We start from the raw sequence: 25,767 nt of genomic DNA on the forward strand, positions 1-25,767 counted from the left end.
CACGTAAGTGGTTCTGGCTTAAAATTAACTGTCTGATCCTGGGTTAATGAACTTCCATTTCTTTAAACTCGTTGAAGAGAATAAGGCATCATAAAAGAAAACATATGTGTTTTTTTAAAAAAAGAGAGAGGGGATATGTTTTCAGAACCAGACAGGAGAAGGAATTCCCAATTAGGTTTTTTTTTTTTAAATTACATTAAATGGAATGTTGGATAAAACTGCACTGAGCAGAAATTTCAGAGACATCCATCCTCTGCTATCACTTTTCACAAGCTTTTATAGCAAATCCCCCTTTTAAATTAAGCATTTCATTTGCGTGTGTCCCTCCAAGCCCACCTCACAGCATGCTAACTGTTGGGAAGTAAGAGCATCAAATGGAAGCCAAGGTTGAAGCATTAAGTAATGTCTGCACGTTTGCTGAGTTATTTGCCAGAGGCTTTCCCCCACCGAGGTACACATGACTTTAGTAAATTTAATCACGTTGCAACTCTTGTCCTTTTTTTTTTTTTTAAATGGTAGCAAGCCATCCAGTGGCTGGTAATATATTAAAGTAAAAAGCATTAATGAAAAATGTAATGATGTCAAAACACAATAAAATTCTACGTGATTGGCTCCTTGAGATGACTCTTTTTTAAGGTGGATGAGTGGATTACTTTGGTACATCCAGTCTGCAGAATTAGTTTCAAGTCTTATTAGGTAAGCTTTGGAATCCACCACATTGTAGCAACTCATTAAGTTCCAGTACTCAGACCTACTAGTTCGTGATTTACATAGAAATAGCTGTAATACCCTAAGAAGCAGCACCAATTCATTAACTCTTCTGCTGCATCTTGTTTGCGTAAAAGTCTCTGCATGTCTGGCAGCAGCGTTGATACCATCTCATGTCCTGGCACAGGTTCTTCTCACGGATCACCCTGCAGTACACTGTCCACTGGTCCCCTGTACACTTGTATGTGAGAGCAGCTTCGGACAGAAATAGAAAGAAGAAGCCAGCATGTTAAGGAGAGCATCCCATGTGTGACCAAAATAACCCGAGCAGCAGATGAGGGGAGAGATGGCTAATCTTAGTCAACACTGCGATTTGGATGGCATACTTTATGCTCTAAGTAGGGTTGCTGCTGAAAAGATCAGGGCGACAGGGTGGTAGTGACTTGTCTGACAAACGCAATGGAAAGAGCTATCATGGAGAAAACTGTTGCAAGGCTGGACAAGCAATAGCTGGGCATATTCTTGTGGACCTTTAGGAATTCTCACACTGGATCAGATCTGTTAGTGTCCTATTTCTGGCCCTGATTCAACAAAGCGCACACAGCACATGCTTAACTTTAAGCAGGTGAGTAGTTCCCGGGACATCAGTGGGGCTACACACATGTGTAAAGTGAGGTATGTGCTCAGTGCTTTTCTGAATGAGGCCCTTTTGACAGTGCCCAGTGTTAGATATTGCAGCAAAAGGGGAAAGAAGCCCTTTAATAGAAAATCATGAAGCAGCCTGCCCATTGTGGTTAGAACATCCTGGGCAGAGGGGGAAAAGACCAATTCAAAAATCAGTGTGTTAAAAGCCAGATTCATAGAAAGTGAAAAACGGGACACTGGAGCCACTCGCTGTCATGACCCACAATTACAGCTGAGGGTGGGGTGCAGCTTTCCTTGTTAGGATAAATATTGCAATATTCTACAGTCATGGAGTAATATTTTCAAAAGGCCGAGATCCTCAAAGGTACTGAGGCCCCTAATTTCCACTGACATCAATGGGAGTTAGGTACCTAAATGCCATTGAAGAGCTGGGTTTAAGTGGTTTGGAAGGTTTCAAACATGGTGTAGGCACTTAGGAGCTGTAATCTCATTAAAACCCAATGGGGCTTAGGCTCCTGAATGCCTGAGTCACTTTGAAAATGGGACTCAAGTTCCTAAGTCACTTAGGGTCTGTCTACATGGCAATTAAACACCCTTGGCTGGCCCATGTCAGCTGACTTAGGCTCATGAGGCTTGGGCTACCAGGCTGTTTAACTGTGATGTAGACGTTCAGACTTGGGCTGGAGCCCAGGCTTTGGTCCCCATGAGCGGGGAGGGTCCCAGAGCCCAGGCTCCCACCCAAGCCTGAACATCTATACCACAATTAAACAGCCCCACAGCCCAAGCCCCACGAGCCTGAGTCAGTTGGCATGCGCCAGCTGCAGGTGTTTAACTGCAGTGTAGAGAGACCAGTAGACACTTCTGAAAATGTTACCCATGGTCAAAAACATTGTAGCCTAAAGCAGTGACAGGGCAGCATTTTATAATGATCATTATTTATTGTTTGTATTACTGTAGCTCCAAGGAGTATCAGTCCTGGACCAGGACCTCACTGTGATAGGTGATGTACAAACCCAGAACAAAAAGACAGCCTCTGCCCTGAGGTGCTTACAATCTAATTCTGGAAGCTTCTGTAGTGTACGGGAGTATTTTTCTGTACGATTCTTATTAATGAGGCTTATATTGTGGAAAATAGAAACATCTGTTTAAAGATAACCAAATGATAACTTGTTTATCCAGAAGAACACTCAATGCTGATAATTGGTATATATTTTTGTTGATATCAAGTATCATTGTTGCTGGCACCGATGATTCCCCCTAGGCAGGTTTAGAAACATAAGCATCTCAAATTACTTGCAGATTACTTGCAGGGACTTCAACTGCACCACTCTACTAAACACAGCTTTGTGCTAAAATGTGAATTAGAATAGATTTCTCATCTCATCGGTGGATCAAAGACTTATTCTTCAAATGAAAACCTTCTATGATAAACTGTTCATGCTAACATTTCTGGGAAATAGTCTCATATGTTTTTTATGTTTTTAAACAAAAGGATTTAGAAGCATTTTGAAGCTCTTCAGCTGGACCAGTGACACTCGTATTTTAAAAAGCGGTTATTGAAAGTACTATGGATTTTCAGGGAAACAAATTCCAGCTCAGAAGCTTCACGTCTAGTCTTAAGTGTGGTTCTACTTGAAAAAGTGACTTTGTAAAAATGCCTCCCTTTCTCTTAATCAGATCTGCGCACTGTGTGTATACGCAGAGTTGGATCTACTGAATTTGGGGCCAAAAATAAACAGGACTGCTTCTTACTTCTGCGTGCGCTGCATGGAGTGGAGTCCATTCTGGTGTGCCATCAACAGAATTGTTTAAATTCTAGCCAGTTATACTGGAGGAAAAGGGAGTGCATGGAGGGCATAAATGGAAGGCAATGGTGTTGCACAAATGTAGTTTATGGCCTAATGTGGCCTGCTGACCTTTTTTACTAGTGATGTGTGAGAAGGAAAAAAAACCCAGCTCAGCTGTCAGATCCCAGGTTGAACTTGTGGGGCTTGCCGTTAGAAAATGCATCTTTTACTTGTAAACTTAGCACATTTGACACAGAAAATAACGGAGACAAAAGAACCATGAAACCCCATGATGGAGTATTGACAGAGTCACTTCTGAGTAGAACCATTCTTTAAATACAGAGTTGTGGTATCTTGGCAAATAGACAATTTATCACCAGCAGCCTCAGCTCAGCTGGGCAAACAGGAGAGTAAATCATTAAGGGAGTGGGAGAAAGAAAGAGATAAAATGGAGAGACTCTCCCACTCCTTCCTCCCTGCCCAGAAATAAGTGATTTCAGCAAGTCCCATTCTTAAGTCAGCAACTAATCTGGGGAAGGTCCATCTTCCCTCCAAAAAAAAACCACCTTTCCAAAAAGCTACAACCCTGGAAAATTCTACCTCCCGAAGTCAAATACTTTTTTTTTTTTTTGGACAGGTGAATGAAATATTATTGTATTCATCATCACTTATCATAGTGAAAGACAGGTGAGAAGATTTTGTGTTTGGGCTGGATACATTTGCCAGGCTTTTCCATTTCAATTCATTCCCCCAATTTTATGAACCAAGCAAAATGCAACCCAAGTCACTAACATTCTCTGCTTATCCCATTTTACCCATCATGTGTCAAGATGTTTGAAGCTTGGAATGACGACTGAGTGTGGCTGAATGCCCTCACCCAAAACTCCCAACCCCCTTCTCTCTGACCCGCAGATATGCCTGCCTGCTCCAACTGGTCACTCAGGGAACATGGCTCTAGGAGTTCTGGCTTGGCGGAGGTCTCGGGCAGGATGGAGCTATGAAGAATAAAGCATCTGTCTACTCTGAAACCTTAATTACCCAGAGATTCTGATGGTCTCCATGCTTCTGTCTCTGATGAGCCATCTGGAACCTCGTTTCTGTAACATTCTGCACAAGGACTATGTTTCCCAGATACCTGGGCAGGATATATTCTCTGGCGTTTGATGGCTTCAGGTTGATTATTTAACCTCCCCAAGAATTGTAGCTCTGCATCCACCCACTCACCGAGTCTGGGCGAGGTAATTGTGTTGACATTTATCTTCTCATTGCAGGCCTCTTGGTGACACTGCCTGTAGGCTGCTGGCTTGGATAGGACAGGGCACTCGTTGCCATGGCGGCCGGTGACTTTGTGCATACACTGCACCACACGTGACTGGAGGCCCTTCCCGCACGTTGAGGAGCACTGGAGAAGAAAGGGACACCTTAGTGCAGCGGTTCTCAACCTACTTACCATTGTGGGCTGCATATGCAGCTGTCTGTGTGTCATGTTGACCACAGCCACACAATATATATACTACCTGTAGGGCCCTGAGGATGTCACATGGGCTGTAGCTGTGTGTGGATTAGGCCACAGGTTGAGACTCACTGCCTTAGTGAGTCATAGGCCAGCCCCTGTGGCTTGGAAAGACACACCGACCACAAAATCGGGGACTGGAGCGAAGGGCACAGTGAACCCGCAGCAAAACTTTGCATGAACGACTCAACAACAGCTGGTATAATGTCCTTCAGCTATCGTATTTGTCCCTGCTGAGTCTCCAGGCTGGCCCATACCCACTAGACCTGTGTGCAGAAAGGAGCACCTGGCTATGTGATAAGGTGGAGGGCAGTTGCCCTTGTGGCACCCTTCCTTCCCCCCCTCACTTCCTCCTTGTGTCTATCTGGGTCCACCTACAAAGCCTCCCATCCTAAGTCAACAGACTTGGGGTAGTGGCACTCGGTGCTCTAAAACAATGGTGTGGGCAACACTTTGAAGTTGCAGCTCAGGCACTGAAGCCTAGCTGTGTGTGTGTGTGGGGGGGGGGGGGGGGCTTCAGCACCTGAGCTGGCACTGTTATTTCTAGTGCACTCCCTAGAATGGAGATAGCATGAGTCTGGCTACCTGGGCTGGGAGGCTCGCTCCTAACTGCAGTGTAGACATAGCCTAACCTTTTGGAATCTGGGTGAAAGGGCAGGCAGGGAGGGGCAGAAAGGGGACGCAGTTCACCCCACCAGCCACTCGAGGGCATACATAGAAAACGTATATTGCCAGAGGCTGCATTAGCTTCTCCATTGCATGGAATCCCACTTCACTTTCCATGAGGAATCCCCAGAGACCCAGTGGCTCCAATGGAATCCCACTGGCGGAGTTCCTAAGGGTGACCTCTCCACAACACAGAGTCCCGCGAAGTTCCTGCACAGCAGATCATGCTCTCGCAGGTGGTATGGCAGTATAAAACAAGAGAGGGGGGCAACTCTAGTACTCAAAGGTCTGTCCCTTTCCTCTCACATACAAAGACTATAGGGGAAACAGAGAAGCTGGCGTTTCAATATACAGGAGGAAACATCAGGTATCCAAGTATTTATTCATCCTCTATTCCTGCAAGTCCCTCTGGCTCTCGCCTGCCTTCCAGGGAGCAATTGGAAATTGCTCTCCGTTAGCTTGGCTTTTATTTGCCAGAAGGCCAGATCCGTTTATGTGCTTTCTTTGTTGTCATACAATTGGAGCCCCCCCCTTTCCTCCTGCCCCACGCTCGTGATTTACAATGCCCTACTTGCAAATGGCTCAACTTTAATAAAGGGAACGCAGCGAGCAGAGTGCAGCGCCCCAGCTGGAGTTAATAAAAGAACCTTGCATTTAAAATAAAGAAACAATGGGTTGCAAGACTTTGGCAGGGTGCCTACATCTGCTAGTGCCACACACAAACCAAAAGGAGGAGGGAGGTGATGTTGGGCTGATATGGCAAAGAGCGTGTTGATTCCTCTCTGGCTTTCCTGAGCATTAGGGGTAGCACAGCTATCCCTGGCCAAGAACCGCCAGTCTTAGGGTGATGATCCTTACTGATTAAACCCAACATTTAAGAAGTTTAAAAAGATACACTTCAGGTGGGATGAAGATGGATAGAGAGATTGGTTGACAGATAAGACGGAAGTACCATCAAAAACCAAACCGTTGCTTTAAGCCACAACCTAGAACAGGGGCAGTGCTGTGGTGCATTGGCCAGCGGGAGCTCCTGAAGGCATCGTGCATAATACTTTACTGCTGTGGGAGCACAGCCCCTGCTACACCTTGGAAAGGATATGCTATTAATTCCCCAGCTCTTCTGCCTGCTGCAGAAGAGCTGAGCCGAGCCATGGGTCTTGCCCTCCCTGCATTGCTAGAAATCTCAGGTGTTTCTGCTCAGAGAATACACAGTGAAAAGAGCATGGCTTGGTCCCTGCATAGGAATGCGAAGAGGTTTTTGAGGGAAGGCTCCTTGCAAGGCTCTAGACCAATGAAGGACTAGATGCCACCTGGCTTCAAATTATTAGAGCCATGGAAAATAGGGATGGTGAAACAGTTCTTCTGAATTGCTCTGCACTCAGGTATCACAGTGATGTAAAATCCTTAACTTTATTTCCAGGAAAGAGTAGGACTGGGGTAGGGCTTTCCCCAGCATCCTCTGTGGTGAAGGCTGATATGAAGAATCATTTAGATTCGTAGCAATGTCCTTATAGTCTTTAATTGCTCCCTTTGGTGGCCCAGCGGAAGCACCGCTTCTCACAGAGGTTTCCTGCTTCTGATATAATCACTGAATTCCTTGTTACTTGTTTTTAATGCCGCAAGTTATATTTGCTCTTCAAATTCCATATTAGCCTTCTCATTTCCTCCTAATGTACTGCCTGCCATATTTCACACTCCTATTTACTGACTTCACTAGGGCTGGATTTTCTGAAGAATCTCTGTTTGGCTTGAATAACCTCTTGGCCTTTACTATTTATTCCTTGCCTTCCTGGTCCCTTTGTGTTCCAAGGAATGCATGGCTTCTGAGACTCTATTATTGCTTCCTGAAAGTAGCATCCATGCCACATGTAAGATGGATAAAGACAGATGGACGGGGGAGTACAAGGAAACAGTGAGACAAATATAATATGGCCACTATTTCCTGATGGATCCACCATAGTTATGTTTTGTACCACCTCCTGCATGTTACTTAGGACTAAGTAAAGAATAGCCCCTCCCTGCCTTGGGGGCTCTATACAACTAGTTCATAAAATCTCAGGGTTGGAAGGGACCTCAGGAGGTCATCTAGTCCAACCCCCTGCTCAAAGCAGGACCAATCCCCAACTAAATCACCTCAGCCAGGGCTTTGTCAAGCCTGACCTTAAAAACCTCTAAGGAAGGAGATTCCACACCTCCCTAGGGAACCCATTCCAGTGCTTCCCACCTCCTAGTGAAAAAGTTTTTCCTAATATCAAACCTAAACCTCTCCCACTGCAACTTGAGACCACTGCTCCTTGTTCTGTCATCTGGTACCACTGAGAACAGTGTAAATCCATCCTCTTTGGAACCCCCTTTCAGGTAGCTGAAAGCAGCTATCAAATCCCCCCTCATTCTTCTCTTCTGCAGACTAAATAATCCCAGTTCCCTCAGCCTCTCCTCATAAGTCATGTGCACCAGCCCCCTAATCATTTTGGTTGCCCTCTGCTGTACTCTTTCTAATTTTTCCACATCTGAGTTGTTTCAACAAGGAACCATTTAAGGTATCAGACTGTGGCCCACTGCAACATTTGACCAGTTTATATGCAGGGAGTTGATGTCTCAAATGGCAAAGGTTTCATTCGATTTGGTTGCCACTTTGATCTCTCCCAACATTTTCAACAGATTCTCCAGATGTGGAGGCTGGTAGTATAACGTTACTGGCTTATTTGCATTTGTAGAGCTTAGAAAATTAAAATCCAGTGCAGATTCAACTGAATGATCCTTTCCTCTCACCAATGAAATACAACAATAATCAATAGGACATGGGTAGCAACCATAATCTTCAAGGTGCTTTACAAACATTAAAATTAATTCTCACAACACACCTGCGAGGTAAGTGAATAATCTATCTCCCTTGGCAGATGGTGAGGCTGAGATACATAAAGATTAAAATGACTTAGCCAAAGCCACATAGTTCTGTGTCAGGAGAAGAACATGGCAGCTCCATGGCTCACTCCTGCGTCTCTCTCCATGAGAGTCCTTTTTTTTTTTTGCTCGCTATATTTTTTAATATTCCTACCAAAAATGGATTTTTCATATAAAGTGTGTTAATATTTTCAGTCACTGAGTTACAAATGTTCATGAGCGTGTGTGTTTCTGTCTGAAGTTGTTAGCCAGCAAGGAGGGCAGGCCATGAAACTTTTTCCACAGACATTGCCAACTTCACTCCTTAGACAAATAACAGCAGAGTTTTTGCCCTAAGCAGTTTGATTCCTTCTCCTGGGAGACTGGGATCATCACCTATGCTATGCAATTAGTCTTTCACAGCCAGGAAGACAGATTTTAACATCTTTCTTGAACTTTTCGGGTTTGGCAGCTAAAGTAGGGTTGGACATCTGGCTTATTTTAAGAAGAAATTTTCAACTCTATACTTGGATAGTCTCTTTACAAAGGAATTTCAATAGGAAATAGGAATAGATACAAATTACATAAAAGTGTGTGTGTGGGGGGATTTGTTACTCATGCTGTACCATATTCAGAAGAGATGACTGATAAAAATGAGCAGGGAAATCAAACACAAAGTGAAGCTTCCCATAAATACTCCTGGCTCCTCTTCTGCTTCTGGGTAAGTACACCCATTGCCACAGCACTTCTGCCCCTCTCCCATGCTGGGGGAGCAGGTAAATATACACATGGCTGGAGCAATTGTGTGTGTGGGCCAGACTCGCTGCAGGTTCTGCCAGCACAGACCTTAGTACAGAGCCCCCAGGGAGGTAAAGTCTACATGGGGCATGGCAAGTTCCAGTAGAGGAAGGTGGCTGCAACCTCCTCTCCAATGGGAGATTCACAGGCAACCAATGCAGCAAAACTAGCTCCAGAGAAGGGAGTGGTCTGAGCTGGTGGGGGTGTACTGAGTCAGCTCTTCCTCTAATGCAGATTCACCTTGTGCAACTCCATTGTGCATGCTGCTTTCCCACCGTACCAGAGGAGAGCAGCAGTGGAAAGACTGTCTGCCCTGCCCCAGGGATGAAAGCCCCATGGGATGCAGAACTCCTGTTCCAGGCACTTAGGCCAGATGTGACAAATTGTGCTTAGTATATTTAAAATATTTGTCAGCAAACACTGGACTTGACTTTTTTGGTAGGCATCAGACCATTACATTATTATTAGCAAAACAATTTGTACCTGGAGGGCATCTTCTTGAGGATCGCAGGGCTGTACAAGCACTGATTAAGCCTCACAAAATGCCCAGGTGTCTACATGGATGTGGAAACTGAGGCTTAAAGGAGATGAAATGATTTGCAAAACTTGCTGCATCAGTGGCAGAGCCAGGTACAGAATCCAGATCTCCAGAGTCTTTGTCCTTTAACTACTACTAGACCATGCTTCTCCTTTAAAATGTCTTTGTTCCAATATTGAGAAAAAAACAGGGAAAGAATGCCTCATGCATTCATCCGGACGTATATACAGCCCCCTTGTGGATGACAAATGCTTCTAATGTCACTGGTAGAGGCTTTGCCTCAAAAAGGTACTTCTTCAAACAGAAGGTCACGGCTTTCCAGCTCAACCAATTTTGCCAACCCACTGAGCTAGTTGGCAATGTTTTTAAGGGACTGGCCTGTTCCCGAATGCAATAATTCAAGATGACATCAGTGATGGAGAGTGGCTTGAAAGCAAATCATATTCATTAGTTACCACCCATGCCCTTGGCCTCTGGTGTTTAAAGGTATCTGCTTCTTTCCAGTTCTGCTGAAAGTTAGTGGAGCCAAGGGGTCACATTTACCAAATCTGCCTGTACAATTTATGAATTCTATATGAGATTATTAATTCTCTGAATGTAACTTTACCAAGATGCAAAATCCATTTTGAATGACAAGCCCCTTTGCCTTATCTGTTGTCTGTTTGCCTTCATGTTGGGTTGAAATTCCAACGCCTGGCAGCAAAAGAACAACAAAGGAGGGTCATTGACAAGTGTTCTCTCACTGACATGAAACGGCTCTCAATAGACAGCCTCCCAAGCAGAAAAACTGGTTTATCAGGGGAGAGGTAACCTAGCAATAGAGTAATCTAGTGTGTGTGTGGGGGTCTCTGGTAACCTGAGGAGGTTGATAGTTACCTGATATTTTTCTTCAGCCATGTTCCAGCTCAAGCAGTCTGATGAGTGACTGAGAGGAGGTATTTGACAGTCTGCTTCTTCCCAATTCTGCTAAAATTACTGGAGCCAAGGTATAACTCGGTGGTGTCTCTAACATCTTATATCTTGACTCCAGAGTTCAAACACTTCAGGATTTTAGGAAAGGGTAGAAGTATTTTTTTCCTCTGGCTGTTCTTATTTCCTGCATATGTAAAAGTCAGAAGGAAAATGAGGCAAGTTCCTGGAAGGGAATTTGTGCTGATTGACAAAGGTCTTGCCGGCTCTGTGCTCCCTGGATTTCAACAGGCCTCAATGTGGGGGGGTTGAGGGTGAGGTGATGAGAGTTGTTGCTTCAGTCCCTAGTGTCAGTCTTTTTTCATGAACATTGCTAATATAAACTCTTCAGCTTCACAGCAACTCAGCAGCGAGCACATTCATAAACTTTAGGGCAACTTCCACAGCTGTATAATTAACTATGCACTGAAGAATGAAATGTCTGTCTTTCCACGGATAAGATCTAATTGCCCAAAGCATCTTGTAAGCGATTTCTCAATATTTCATAGGAAAAAAAAATCAGAAAACCTATCTGGTCTTGTTAGCAGCAATCTTTCATTTGAAGACTTTTGTCAAGCGACTGATTTGTTTAATTTAATCAAGAAAAAATGTCTGCTCCTCTGACTCAGTAAACTGAGTTGGAAGAAACAATAAATTATAACAGAAAATGCTCATGGCAGATGCGACAGTACCTCATAACTTTAAGAGAGGCATAATTTTTTCCAACTGCCTAGAGCTGTGCTTTCAAACTGAAGCCTGGATGACCTAAAGAACAAGACAGGACCAGCGCTTCCAGCAGGTCTCAATACATAATTAAACTAGACTTCCCCATTCTGAAGAGCCCCATTATCTGCAGAGTTCAAAGGCTGAAAGAGGCCAGGTTTAAATCCATGGTTATTCTGGAGAAGTAACGGTGCAGCAAAATGCTGCGTGTGCAATATGGCACACAGCAACACAGAAATGTGATTGGTTTAATTTGATCTACCAGTAAGTTTTAAGGACAGATGTAGAGACCAGGATGTGGGCAAGCAGGCCTAGTTATCAAAGCCAGGGTCAGAAGCCAGGAACCAAGGCCAGAATCAGGATAGCGCCAAGAATCAGGGTCAAGAGTTGAGTCACAGGTTGAGCTGGAATCAGTATCAGGAGTCACACCGAGGGTCAGGACTGGAGTCAGAGTCAGAAAGCCATGCCAAGGGTCAAGGTGGAATCAGGAACCAAGAACCAGTGCTGGGGGTCAAGCATAAGTCAGAGTCAGATAGCAGGGCCAAAGGCCAAGCCAGAGTCAGGATCCAGTACCAGCAGTACATCAGTTCACTCAGGTGCTCAGACAAGTTCCTTTGCCTCCTGGCTTAAGTACTGCATCCAGCTCTATCAGTGGGGCTGGGTGTCTGTTCCAATCAAGAGCTTTGTGAGTGGAGCCTGTGGTGGGCCAGAGTTGTGCTAAATCCCTCCCTTGCTGGTTCTGGAGCACTGTGAGGTGGTGGGCTGTGGTCTGGGCACTACCTGAGGACCCATTGGCCTGGGTTTGAGCCCCGTAATCCCTCACAACAAGACCCTACAAGAAATGGCTGCAAACTTTGTGCTGGGTAATAGAAGCCCAACTGTGAAATGTACATGGGCCAACTAGCCTATATTGTTCCATATTCCAGTATGCTTAGCTCTCCTTACAGAGACGTGTTTGCATTCAGGCCAGGCCCCCAGCTGATATAAACAGGTGTTGCTCCACGAGTTTCCCTATCTGTAAGACTTTAATGGAGCTATGCCAATTTACACCAGCTAAGAATATGGCCCTCATTTTTAAAGAATTTCTTGGGAGCTTGGGTTAGTCTGAACACTCTCTTTAGTTATTTATCTATTAATTAATAGTGCTTAACTGAAATTTACAAACAACTGAGAATTTAAACTGAAGATTCTGATGGGTGTGTTTAAATTTAGCAAGATACTGTTTATCTTCGCCCTCTATGTACCACAGATATTCCCCCCGCCCCGACTTGCCACTGGATGGAGAGCTACTCAGCTTAGACAACACTGAAATACTGCCGGTCAATCACTGCCCTCCTTGTAAACACAGTGAGACCAATGACTGGACACTTTGATGCTAACTGGTCTTCAAGGTGCTCTGGAAAATTTTTTCCTTAATTCCTCTTTGGACATCATAAATCCTGAAAGGCTGTTAGAAAGAATGCAAAATTATAGGGAGCCGCCAACAGATGTTTCTACAGGAGATATCTGTACGTGTAACATCTGTCTGACTAGCACAAAGATATGCTGATTATCATGGGGTTTCAATCTGCATAATTACCCTCAGGCTGGGCACCATGAGTGATAAATGGTGAATTTCTTGCTGCACATACCTCTTATTGGGAAAATAACCCTGAATTTTTTACCAGAATGTCAGGGGAACTCAAGAATTAGAACAGAATGTCAATGATTAACAAGCTCTGCCTCTTGCACATTTTTTTTAATCTCCCAACATATTATTTTTGTTTTTAAAGCTACAATAGTTGTGATGAAATTCCCTAAGAAATCCATGGACTCTGGTGAAGGCTTTAAAGAATCACAGAAGTGTATGGCTGGAAGGGACCTCAAGAGGTCTAGTTCAGCTCCCTGCACTGAGGCAGGACCAAATATATACCTAGACTTTCCTTCACTGGTGTTTGTTTTTAAAGACCTCCAATGATGGGGATTCCAGAAGCTCCTTTGGAAGCCTATTCCAGATGTTAACTATCCTTATATAGTCAGAAAGCTTTTCCTACTGTCTAAGCTAATTCTTCCTTGCTGCAGATTAAGCCCATTGCTTCTTGTCCGACCTTCAGTGAACATGGAGAACAAGTGATCACCATCTGCTTTCGAATGGCCCTTAATGTACTTGAAGACTGTTATCTGGTCCCCTCAGTCTTCTTTTCTCATGACTACACGTGACCAGTTGTTTTAACCTTTCCTCATAGGTCAGGTTTTCTAAATCTTTTAGCTTTATGGTAGCTCTCTTCTGAACTCTCTCCAATTGGTCCATATCTTTCCTAAAGCATTGTGCCCAGAACTGGGCACAGTATTCCCACGGAGGCCTCATCAGTGCCAAGTAGACTGGGACAATTATCTCCTGTATCTTACATACGACTCTCCTGTTAATTGCTGGCTCATATCCCATTTGTGATCCATTCTAACCTCCAGATGGTTTTCAGCAGAACTGCTGCCTACCCAGTTATTCCGCATTTTGTATTTGTGCATTCGATTTTTCCTTCCGAAGTGTAGTACTTCGCACGTGTCTTTATTTAATTTCATCTTGCTGGTTTTGTATCAATTCTCTGATTTGTCAGGGTTGATTTGAATTCTAATACTGTCCTCCAAAGAGCTAGCAACTCCTCCCAGCTTTTATAAGCCTACTCTACTCCATTCTGCAAGTCATTAATTCTCTATAAGAAAAATGCACTTAATGAAGTAGCCCTTTTAATTAGAACAATTATTCTTAGCAATTAATCCAACGTTCTATTGTTGGAAATCATAGCCAACCTCTGAGAATCCCACTAGACAAGAATGCATTAGGATCTGCTCCACTTCAAATGGAATATTAATGACTACATCCTTGACACTGACAACAATCCTACTTACTGCTTTACCAGTAAGAATAATAATTTGTATGTCAGTAGCATCTATTATTATTATTATTTGTATTACTATAGTGCCTAGGAGTCCCAGCCATGGATCCAGACCTCACTGTGCTAGGAACTGTACAAAAAAAAGCAACAATACAGTTCTTTCCCTAAGATGCTTACAATCTAACGATAAGACAAGAGACAACAGATGGATACGGACACACCGACAGGGGAGTACAAGAAAACAGACAATAATGGCCAGCATGAGAAGCTAGAGACACAGCAACTGGACTGTTGATCAGGGCCCCTCTGTACTGTGCATTGTGCAAAAAAGAGACAGTCTCTGCAACAAAGAGTTTACAGTCTAAACAGGCAAGCCAGGGGAAAAGTGAGAAGGGAATCAAGAGGCAGAGGGAAGTGAAATGGCTTGCCCCACATCACACACTAAGACACAGTCAAGAATAGAATTCAGGTCTCCTAACTCCCAGACCAGAGCCCTGTGTACTAGCTCATACTACATACCTATTGTCCCCTGTCTTTCTATTTTCTTTGTAAAGACAAGGGGTGAAATCCTGGCCCCCTGGAAGTCAATAGTAAAATTCCATTGCCACAATGGAGCCAGGATTTCACCCAAGAAAATCAGGGTTGTGGATCAGGTGTTTTTTATGCATTCAGACTTGCTTAATCACTTCAATTAGGGCTGCATTTTCAAAGGAGCTCCAGTGCCATCACTAAAACGTCAGGCTCAGTTTTGCATGTCTAAGTTTTGTCTGTACAATTTTTCAATGTTCAGTAGTCCCACGTGCAAAGTCTCAAGCTTTTATACTGCAGAATACATTTATGCATTTTATTAATTATTTCTCATCTGGTGCTCATCATAACATCCGAGAACCTCACAATCCCCTGTAAGGTAGGGAAGTGTTACTGCTCCTGCTGGGAAGGAAACTGAGGCACAAAGAGGTCCAAGGCCACAAAGGAACTTTGAGCTGCACCTTTACAGCACAAGTATCAAAAGTCTTTATCTTTCAATATCACCTATTTCTTATCTCCAAGAACTATTGCTCTCCCAAGACTGGTATTAACAAACCAGGAGGTCTGGTCCCTGCTGGAATGCCACTGGGATAATGTTGAAGGAAGAACAGGCCTTACAATTTTGTCTTTAAAACCAAAATTGCTTGGACTAATAAAGATGCTAAGCTACCTTTAAATACAGTAATTTGTCTACAACAATGCAATCAATTCTACTTGTTAGCAGGATGGTCACATTTGACATTACTTTGGCTCAGACCATTATCTGATTGCAGTAACTGTATGGTACATTATGCATTTCTGAGGGATGTTTTTCTAAGGTGTAGATATCTCACAGACTCTGACATTGACACCCTGGTGAAAGAGAAGCAAGCTCCAGAATTACCTGACAGACAGCTTTCAGCTCAGGAATCAGCCAGCACTTCAGCTGATGAAGCAAGTACATTCATGGAAGGTTGTGGAATCCGCCACACAAAAGCAGCTCTTGAAGTACACATCCAAGGTTTAGCAATTAGTTAAAAGCAAAGCCTTGAATGAAACAAGCATTTCAAGGAGCATCCACCTTCATTCCCCTGAATATGTGTCCCCTGAAGAACAAGCAGGTTAGCACCTCCCTGGGGCTGGCTACAAAACAGTTTTGGTAAGACATTTGTGCAGTGGCAGCAGGAGCATGGATGTGTGGAGAGTGGGTGGGCCAATCAATCAAGACTCAGATTGAAAGGAAATCCTTGAAGAAGTTTGGTGCCTCCTTCCCTGGGACCATGTTGAGCTATTTGTAGAGAAAGCCCTTGTCTATATAGGAACTGGCAACAGTTTAACTACAGATGTGTTTTTAAACTGGTGCAATCTCTGTGTAGATGCCCTTATTTTGGGCTAAGAGTGGCTTATTTCATAGAATCATAGAATTAGAAGAGACCGCCAGGGTCACCTAGTCTAACCCCCTGCCAAGATGCAGGATTTCACATTAGCTTAACACAGTAAAACACTAGAAAAGGCTACACTGCAAACTCAGGGCACAGTGAGTAGAAAGAAATTCCAATATCAACTCCACAGACAGCAAAGAAGAAAGAAAAATCACCAACAGTCCTGGATCATCACCACCTACAGATCTAAAAGTGGCAATTCTTCAACAAAAAAACTTCAAAAACAGACTGCAATGAGAGACTACTGAATTGGAATTAATTTGCAAACTGGATACAATTAACTTAGGCTTGAATAAAGACTGGGAGTGGATGGGTCATTACACAAAGTAAAACTATTTCCCCATGTTTATTTCCCTCCGCTGTTCCTCAGACATTCTTGTCAACTGCTGGAAATGGCCCACCTTGATTATCACTACAAAAGCCTCCCCCACTCCTCCCCGCTCTCCTGCTGGTAATAGCTCACCCTACCTGATCACTCTCCTTACAGTGTGTATGCTAACATGCACTTTTTCAAGTTCTCTGTGTATATAAATCTCCCCACTGTATTTTCCACTGAATGCATCAGATGAAGTGAGCTGTAGCTCATGAAAGCTTATGCTCAAATAAATTTGTCTCTAAGGTGTCACAAGTCCTCCTTTTCCTTTTGTGGATACAGACTAACATGGCTGCTACTCTGAAACACGTCTAAACTGCAATCCTTGAGTGCAAAACTCTGATTTCACGCCAAAAGCCTCAATGCAACGAAGCCACTGGGAATTCAATGTTGTAAACAAAATCCACTTCACTATAAGAGCAGACGGGCAAAGCCAGGGATGGTTTCTGCTTTGTAAAACCAAAACTCTGGCTGGCTAAGAGCATATCTCTTTTACGCCAAACCCGCCCCCAAAGGAAGTTGAATAAATAGTGACCGGTTTAACCCACCACCATGTAAAATGGCTCCTTTCCAGTCTTTAACTCTATGGAGCCAGCATTGCATCCTTCCTTTTGTATGCTTATTCTGCAGGGGGGGATCCCCCTCCTGTCAAGGAATCCTTGGCTGGTGTAAAGCTGATACATCCAGGTTCGTGCCATCTGCTCCCAGCCCTCTGGTACAGAGAGGTGTTGGGGGTGAGTGGATGACAGAAGGGTTGTGGCTTGAGCTTCTGGATTGCTGGCCAGTAGAACAATCTGTAGGGAACTATTACTATCGACATAACTTAGAGTAGGCCTTGGGGTTGGTAACTACACTTTGCGATGTTACACTGGAGGCTGATCTGGCCCCTGGTCAACCCCAGGACTGGGGAAGTGGAAAGTTGGCTAAGAAGCACATTCCCTCCCCATAGCTGGGTCCTACACAGAGCACATCTCATCCATGTCATTTCATTTTCTATATTTTGCATGATTCTTAGGGCAGCCAACTAGCAGCAGACACTCCTCTGGCCAACTTTCCAACATTCGCTTCTGTGCAACAATTTTGCATGTGCAAACTGCAATTTGTGCATGCAAACTGGTGTGCAATCACTACCATATTTGTGTGCCCACACAAAAATGGGCATGCACCCACTTTTGCAGGGACATTAGTTGTATGTGCAGAAATCGGATGCCAGCTGCGATGCTTGGCTTTGGATCTAAATTACTGTCCATCCCTTATAATTTTCTATCCAGAAAAGTGAATTGAAGAAGAAAAGTTATTTTCCCCAAGGCATAAGAAGATGAATTTGATTGTGACCTTTATCAAGAATTAACAAGTTGTCTGTGGTTTATTATAAACAGATGGCAGGTTAAGCTGTGACTACGTAATGAATGCTATAAAAAAAGGACAGTGTACTTCTCTGGTCACAACAGCTTTGAATACACCTCCTAAACTATAGCTGTCATTGATTTGCTCTTCTTATCATGTAATATGAGTTAATCATCAAGGGCAAGGAGTACAGAAGGATTTTCTGATGTTCCCAAACTCCTGTAACTCAGAAAACAGGCCTTTCCCTAGAATTAGGAAGAAAGGCTTGATTGTACAGTACTCACTGAAAGAAAAATGTCTCAGTGCACTGCACAGTGTTTTTATTTCTTTTAGACAATACAATTTACTGCAAGTAACTGCCAAAATAACGCATTTGCAATTAGAAAGCCCTTGTTACCACAATCATGACTAATAACCCCTGATCCTCAGTATGAAACATTTAAATGTTTGGCATAAACGCAATGCTATTCTAAGAGGAAAACAGACTCCCTGCAGAAATTTTAAACATTCACCTGGGATGAGTACCTGCAGGCAGCATTACATAGGCTGAGAAAAGGACTGGAAAGAAATTAGCAACTGTTGATTGCCAGGGATGACAGGTGGCTATAGGTAATTTTTCAAATGTGCTTTATCATTAATGACATTATTGACAGCAAGAATATTTTTAATCACATTTTACCAAGGCATTTCCTACTAGGGCTTTGCAATTTATTCCAGTCAGTAAGGGGTTCTGGGTTCCCATCTACTCTCTGAGATGCATGCCAGCCAAGTGTTTGAAATAGCAATTGGTAAAAGAATGATTCTTCCCCAAACCTCCCTTCCCCACACAATACAGTCTCAGCTCAGACATTTATATTTGTCCTGAGAACCTGGTCCTTACTGCACAAAACCCAAGGGCCTTGCTCAACACAGTAGGTCAGATTCTGATCTCAGTACACTGATGTAAATCTGGAGTAACTCATCTGACTAAATTAATCTGGATTTACACTGTTGTAACTGAGATCAATATCTGACCCACTATGTTGAGTGGGATCCTTGGGTTTTGACCCATGGATTGTAGGGAATCATTATAGTCAATTACTCTGGATTTACATAAGTGTAAATGAGATCAGAATATGATCCAGCAACTGCACTTTTCCTCCTTTAAAAGACTTTTTTCATGAAACTATGAAATATATATATGATATGATTGCTAGCTTGTTGCCTGGGGAAAATAAACTGCATGTCTAACGTTCCACCTACCCAAAATGGGCCCTTGAGAATGTCAGCACTAACAATTTTTTTGCCCCCCTAATTCTGGCTTCCTGGATATACTCCTCTTGAAATAATATAACTAAATAGTGGAATTGGGAAACCAGAATCACTCCGATTGTGCAGCTGACCCCAAAACTTAGACACTATTCACAAGGTAGAAACAGCAAATGTCAAGATGTATAAACCAGTGAAACAAATAAACTAAGTCAGAAATTAAAAAAAAAATCCAGAAGAATAGTGAATCATTTAATATTTAAATATTACTAGTTCCAGTTATACCCTGAAAGAGTCCAACAGCCAACAACTGGGGAAATGGAGCATGAGGAAAAACTACACTTGCTGATTTGTACCTGAGTGATCTCACTGCTTTTTCATTACCAGACTAGGAGGGGAGGGGAGTGGAGGAGAGGGAGAAATTTCGGGGAAGCTTGGGGAGCTGAAAAGCAACCCCCTAGCACTGTTCAACTTCAGGCAACACTTGATGTTTGTCAGCACCGTGGTCCACCCAACATGCTCCTGAGCCAAGTCAGAAAAGCATCACTGCATCATTCAGGATGTACATTTTCACTACATGACGCATGATTGATCCTGGATGCAAGGTCAAGGACAAAGTCCTTCAGCTCACTCCCTCAACTGCAGCCTAACACATGCAAACAGGATAAATCATGTACACTATTAAACTTTATGTAACAATACATTCTGCATATTAACTGCCTGCATCTTGTAAAGGAGTGCAGTAATTTACCAGGTTATCAGGAGCCCTAACTGAAGTTAGTTTGCAATATATTTAAGCCATCATAGTTCATCAATGTCCATGCTTCTAAAAAGCAGTACCCCTGGAATAACTAGCAGGTTAGAAACATATTTTTAAAATCTATGCTTCAGTGTGAAGCGCTGGGAAAATGAGAAACTTTGATCCTTTCCTTTAAAAACCACAAAAAACAACAACAAAAATGTAATTTACTATCCAATGATAAAACGTTTAACAAGCCAGTTTTCAGACAATATAGAACTGCTTCAAAGTATCCAAATGATGGTGAGTGAGTGAGATGTGTGTGTTTAACTGGGTGAGCAACACTTCCAGAAACTGCTGATATGGATAGATGCATTTCCATGTGGATAAAAGGTGTGAATGGGAGATGGTTGAGTGGGTTCTTATTCATTTGGTCACCTTTATATCATATAGGAAAAATATACAGTGAATTGTGACTCTGAAGACATCAGGTTAGAGAGAACGAAAGAAAGATTTAAAATTATAAGCTAATACTTTCCTCTAGTATGTTATGTCTAGTATCTCCACCCTTTAGATGATAGGATGTGTGGGACATGGAATGTCTTGATTTATGTTTTGTATAGTACTGAGTACATCATTAGTGCTAAACAAATAAAACTAATAATTATATTATGCTCAGGGGCTGGATACTCTGTAAACAGTAAAGAACTGCAGAGTGAACTAAAAATGTCACATGTATATCTGCATAGGACACTCGGAATAAACTTTAGCGGCAACTGTAAATAGTATCCCCCAAATACGTTGCAAATATGATAACAATTAGGGTCAAAATTCTCCTCCCGGCCGTAAGCCAGAGCAAATGGCATTGCACAGTAGACATTGGCACCACTTGGGGGCACAGCTACAGAATCCTCCCTCTAAGGGCTGACAAGGCTGCAGAACACAGTATGTGAAGCTTGGGCTGGAAGATCTAGGTAGTTGCACAGTCACAACCCATGTGCCCACCTCTACCCCCCCAGATTCCTGTTCTGCACAAGGCGGATCAAGCCCCTATATAAAAGTATATATGAACGTGTGAGTGTACACATAGGTAATGTATACAACACTATTAACAATGTAACTTAAGGTTTTATATATTGCTGTCCATCCCTGTAGTATCTGAGCGCACCAGGAACTAATGAGATAGGTACATAACAAACATGTCTCATCTTTCACTATGGTAACCCTTGTTCATCCCATGTGCCTCACTCAGGCATTGTTTACTGTCATCCTGTGACAGGTTTCAGAGTGGTAGCCGGGTTAGTCTGTATCAGCAAAAAGAATGAGGAGGACTTCTGGCACCTTAGAGACTAACAAATTTATCTGAGCATAAGCTTTCGTAGGCTTATTTTCCCCCCTACTGTTACTCACACCTTCTTGTCAACTGTTGGAAATGGGCCATCCTGATTATCACTACAAAAGGTTTTTCTCTCCTGCTGATAATAGCCCACCTTGATCGATCACTCTTTATAGTGTGTACGGCAACACCCATTTTTTCATGTTCTCTATGTACATATATATATCTTCCTAGTGTATTTTCCACTGCATGCACCTGATTAAGTGGGTTTTAGCCCACAAAAGCTTATGCTCAAATAAATTTGTTAGTCTCTAAGGTGCCACAAGTATTCCTGTTCTTTTTGTCATCCTGTGCCCTGTCATGTCTGAATGTGACTGTAAGCTCCCTACAGCAGTGATCTGTCTTTTCATTTATACACTCTATGTACTCTAGGGAGGCTGCTCTGTAAATAATAAAAACAGTTTGCCCGTTACCACACATGCATCTATCCTATTTATAAGGTCTGTCTGGACTTTATTCTTTTTATGAGGTTTTGTCTCTTCCTATGTTCCTCATGATGGATTCTAAAACCCTAATCGTTACTGTTTGGATGAGTGATGGACTGGAGGGCAGAGTATTCGTGGGACTGCCATGTAAGTTGTTTGCATGTAAAGAACCAAAACTTTTTTTTAAACTGAGAAAATAACTAGTGATCATTAACCCCTCCCCCGACAAAAATACTCCCAGCAATAGACTGAAAATGCCCAATGAAATCATTTTACAAAGTTGTTGCATGCTCTGAGGCTAATTTGTATGAACACTAAAAGCTTCCGTTTTATAAGCGCTAAATTCTTTCACGGCAATTTATGTAGCAACAATGTTTTACCATGGGATTTTAGTTTGACTTCATGGAGCTCACTACACTCTACCGCTCCCAAACTTTTTGTCTCCAAACAATGACATGTTCACCCACCATGCTATGCTGGTCAATACCAGCAGGATGGTTAGGAAGTATGATGGCGTTAGTGGTTCTCCTACTGGGTTTAAAACCTCTGGACAGTTGAATCTATGGTGAATTCAGAACAATTTCATATTTCCCACTATAAAAAGAATCCTAGTCAATTCCTACTCTGAAATGTTTTAAGATTCTTAAAAAAAGTGTGTTAATATAGGGGGACAGTTTATTTTGGCTAGTTCTCCTGGATTCTGCATGCCAGGTTATGAATAAAATAACATTCAATACTCTAAACAGTCTGTGATGCAGATTCTTGTTTTGGTATAAATATAGACGTATTGCATATGGCAGGTTCTTAATGCATTCTCCAGCATTAACACCATTACATTCACATACAATTGCCTCCTGAGGGGATTTATTAACAAATAAATTTTATTACTGGTTTCAGAGTAGCAGCTGTGTTAGTCTGTATTCGCAAAAAGAAAAGGAGAACTTGTGGTACCTTAGAGACTAACAAATTTATTTGAGCATAAGCTTTCGTGAGCTACAGCTCACTTCATCGGATGCATTTGGTGGAAAATACAGTGGGAGATTTATATACACACACACAGAGAACATGAAACAATGGGTTTTATCATACACACTGTAAGGAGAGTGATCATTTAAGATGAGCCATCACCAGCAGCAGGGCGGGGAAAGGAGGAAAACCTTTCATGGTGACAAGCAAAGTAGGCTATTTTCAGCAGTTAACAAGAACATCTGAGGAACAGTGGGGGGTGGGGTGAGGGGGGAGAAATAACATGGGGAAATAGTTTTACTTTGTGTAATGACTCATCCATTCCCAGTCTCTATTCAAGCCTAAGTTAATTGTATCCAGTTTGCAAATTAATTCCAATTCAACAGTCTCTCCTTGGAGTCTGTTTTTGAAGTTTTTTTGTTGAAGGATAGCCACCCTCAGGTCTGTAATCAAGTGACCAGAAAGATTGAAGTGTTCTCCGACTGGTTTTTGAATGTTATAATTCTTGACATCTGATTTGTGTCCATTTATTCTTTTATATAGAGAGTGCCCAGTTTGACCAATGTACATGGCAGAGGGGCATTGCTGGCACATGATGGCATAGATCACATTGGTAGATGCGCAGGTGAACGAGCCTCTGATAGTGTGGCTGATGTGATTAGGCCCTATGATGGTGTCCCCTGAATAGATATGTGGACAGAGTTGGCAACGGGCTTTGTTGCAAGGATAGGTTCCTGGGTTAGTGGTTCTGTTGTGTGATGTGTGGTTGCTGGTGAGTATTTGCTTCACATTCGGGGGCTGTCTGTAAGCAAGGACTGGCCTGTCTCCCAAGATCTGTGAGAGTGATGGGTCGTCCTTCAGGATAGGTTGTAGATCCTTGATGCGTTGGAGAGGTTTTAGTTGGGGGCTGAAGGTGATGGCTAGTGGCGTTCTGTTATTTTCTTTGTTGGGCCTGTCCTGTAGTAGGTGACTTCTGGGTACTCTTCTGGCTCTGTCAATCTGTCTCTTCACGTCAGCAGGTGGGTATTGTAGTTGTAAGAATGCATGATAGAGATCTTGTAGGTGTTTGTCTCTGTCTGAGGGGATGGAGCAAATGCGGTTATATCATAGAGCTTGGCTGTAGACAGTGGATCACGTGGTATGATCTGGATGAAAGCTAGAGGCATGTAGGTAGGAATAGCGGTCAGTAGATTTCCGATATAGGGTGGTGTTTATGTGACCATCGCGTATTAGCACCGTAGTGTCCAGGAAGTGGATCTCTTGTGTGGACTGATGCAGGCTGAGGTTGATGGTGGGATGGAAATTGTTGAAATCATGGTGGAATTCTTCAAGGAATTTTATTACTGATAGTCATCCAAAAAATGCTACGGCAGGTAAGCCCATTTGCCTGTGATGGCCTCTATTTCATTGGAGTTTGATCAATAACAACAAGAATTAAACTTGCTTTTTTGGAAAGGAAAATGAAACTACTGTATCCCAGTGGTTTCTGCACATGCCGTACATTCATGAACACAAAGCAGGCTTTGTGTTTAAAGAATGGTACAGTTACAAAGATAAGATAAAACAGGACTGGAATATAATATTCCTGGGAAATTTCAGTCCCCCAAGCAAACATGAAGTTAGCAACGTAAAGAGATTTTATGAACAGCGTGGCCAATTGCTGAGGTCCTTACTCAGACAAAACTGCCTGTGTGGCTAAGGATTGAGTGAAAACTCAGGCACCAATTCTGCTCTGACTTACATCACAGTATATGAGGATCAAGTCCACTGACAACACTCTAGGGTCTCTAAATTCACGATGGCGTGAGTTGGTGTGGAGTGTGTCCCTGAGGATGGGAATTCTGAATCTAGCTCTATTTTTAAGTAAATGACTAATTTTCACTTCAGAGGGTCAGAGTGAGTCACGGATAAGACTGTGCAGTGTATTTCTTGTGGTGGCAATCAGGCTATGAGGTGCTGGTGGCTAAGGGAGATACAGCTGCACAACTTTGGATCCATCTTTACTGTGATGAAACAGTAAGTGTCAGATTCTGCTTGCCAGCAGGGGCTACTCATATGAGTCAGAGGAGCAGAATTTGGTATTCGGTGCTTTGAGACCCCTTGTCTGCTTTGGGAAGGATTTGCTGAGCAGGTCCTTTCCAATGTGTTATTTAACACCAATTCTCCCAAACACTTGGTTCTGTCAGCCAGGTACTTGAAGCCCACATTAACTAGGCCAACCTGCCTTCTTTTAGGTAGTGTTTTGTTTCATTTCCCCTAGCAGGCTCTCTCTACAGCCAAGCCGAAAGCCTGCCTGACCCTCTTGCACGCAGGCCAGTGCAGGAGAGTCCCAAGAAAACAAGTTCCCCCACCAAATATCTCTTAGTGGATTCTGCCATTCACTTTGCCCTCTGGAGCCCTGAAATTTCTCCTTCTCCTGGCAAGGAGAGCGCGGGAGGGTGCTAAAGGGGGGTAGATTGATCCTGGAGATAGCAGGGGCTTTGGACTGTGTCCCGTTCCCACTGATAACCTTGAAGGGGGTGGTTGTTGCCAGGGGATGCCATCTCTACTGAGAGCTCTGAGGTAGAACTGAGAGCCAGCCTCGTGTATCTGTGGACTGCTCAGCTCCTTCATTCTCTTCTTAGCCTCGTAAGGGACTTCGAGGGAGGTCTGCCACCCACAATACATCCCAACATCATGGCGGAGAACATGTGTGTGTGGCACATAGCCATAGCGTAGACAACCTCTGGGGGTTGGGGTCATACAGCAGTTATGGCACACAGCAAGAGAAAACCTTTGGGGGTTGGAGGTCAGATAGCAGTTACAGCACCCCTCTGCTCCTCAGAATGAGCCACATGAGCTGCCATTCAGGATCCCATTACTCCTCAGCGGCCGGATTTCTAACAATACCTGCAACTGTTAGCATGGAAAGATATCTTTCTTAAAAAAAAAAATAAAAAAATCAAACTTCTGCTGCTTCCTTTGCCATTTGCTCAGCTTAGAAAATGGAAACAGATGTCTGTGTCTCGTGCAGTAGCCCAAAGCTGCAATGTTTGGGTTGTTGATGCTGTGATGGCATGTTTAAATCCCCAAGCTACTTTCATGGAAATTAAATACAAAAACCATGACAATACGTCTATCTCCTATTAAACAGAATAATTAAAACCCAACAACTTTGAAATGTGGGACTCAAACTTCCCGTACTGGCACTGTGTGCTGCGTAAATCCACACTGAAGGGTTGTTTAAAAGGTGGATTCCTGAC

General features: G+C 43.1%; 1 protein-coding gene across 2 annotated transcripts in view; it reads right to left on the reverse strand.

The window, feature by feature from the left end:
* Window positions 1-469: 469 nt before the first annotated feature.
* The window catches only part of ADAMTS17 (ADAM metallopeptidase with thrombospondin type 1 motif 17), a 255,112-nt gene continuing 229,814 nt past the window's right edge, over window positions 470-25,767 (reverse strand). For both annotated transcript variants that reach the window (XM_038420717.2, XM_038420716.2), the window contains 2 exons: window positions 4,365-4,542; window positions 470-963 (listed from right to left, as the gene is read on the reverse strand). In XM_038420717.2, coding sequence (XP_038276645.1) covers window positions 812-963; window positions 4,365-4,542 — 330 coding nt within the window. In that variant the 3' untranslated portion in view covers window positions 470-811. The remainder of the gene's footprint in view (window positions 964-4,364; window positions 4,543-25,767) is intronic.

The sequence above is a fragment of the Dermochelys coriacea genome, chromosome 10 (genome assembly GCF_009764565.3).
Source record: "Dermochelys coriacea isolate rDerCor1 chromosome 10, rDerCor1.pri.v4, whole genome shotgun sequence".
Classification (NCBI taxonomy): Eukaryota; Metazoa; Chordata; order Testudines; family Dermochelyidae; genus Dermochelys; species Dermochelys coriacea.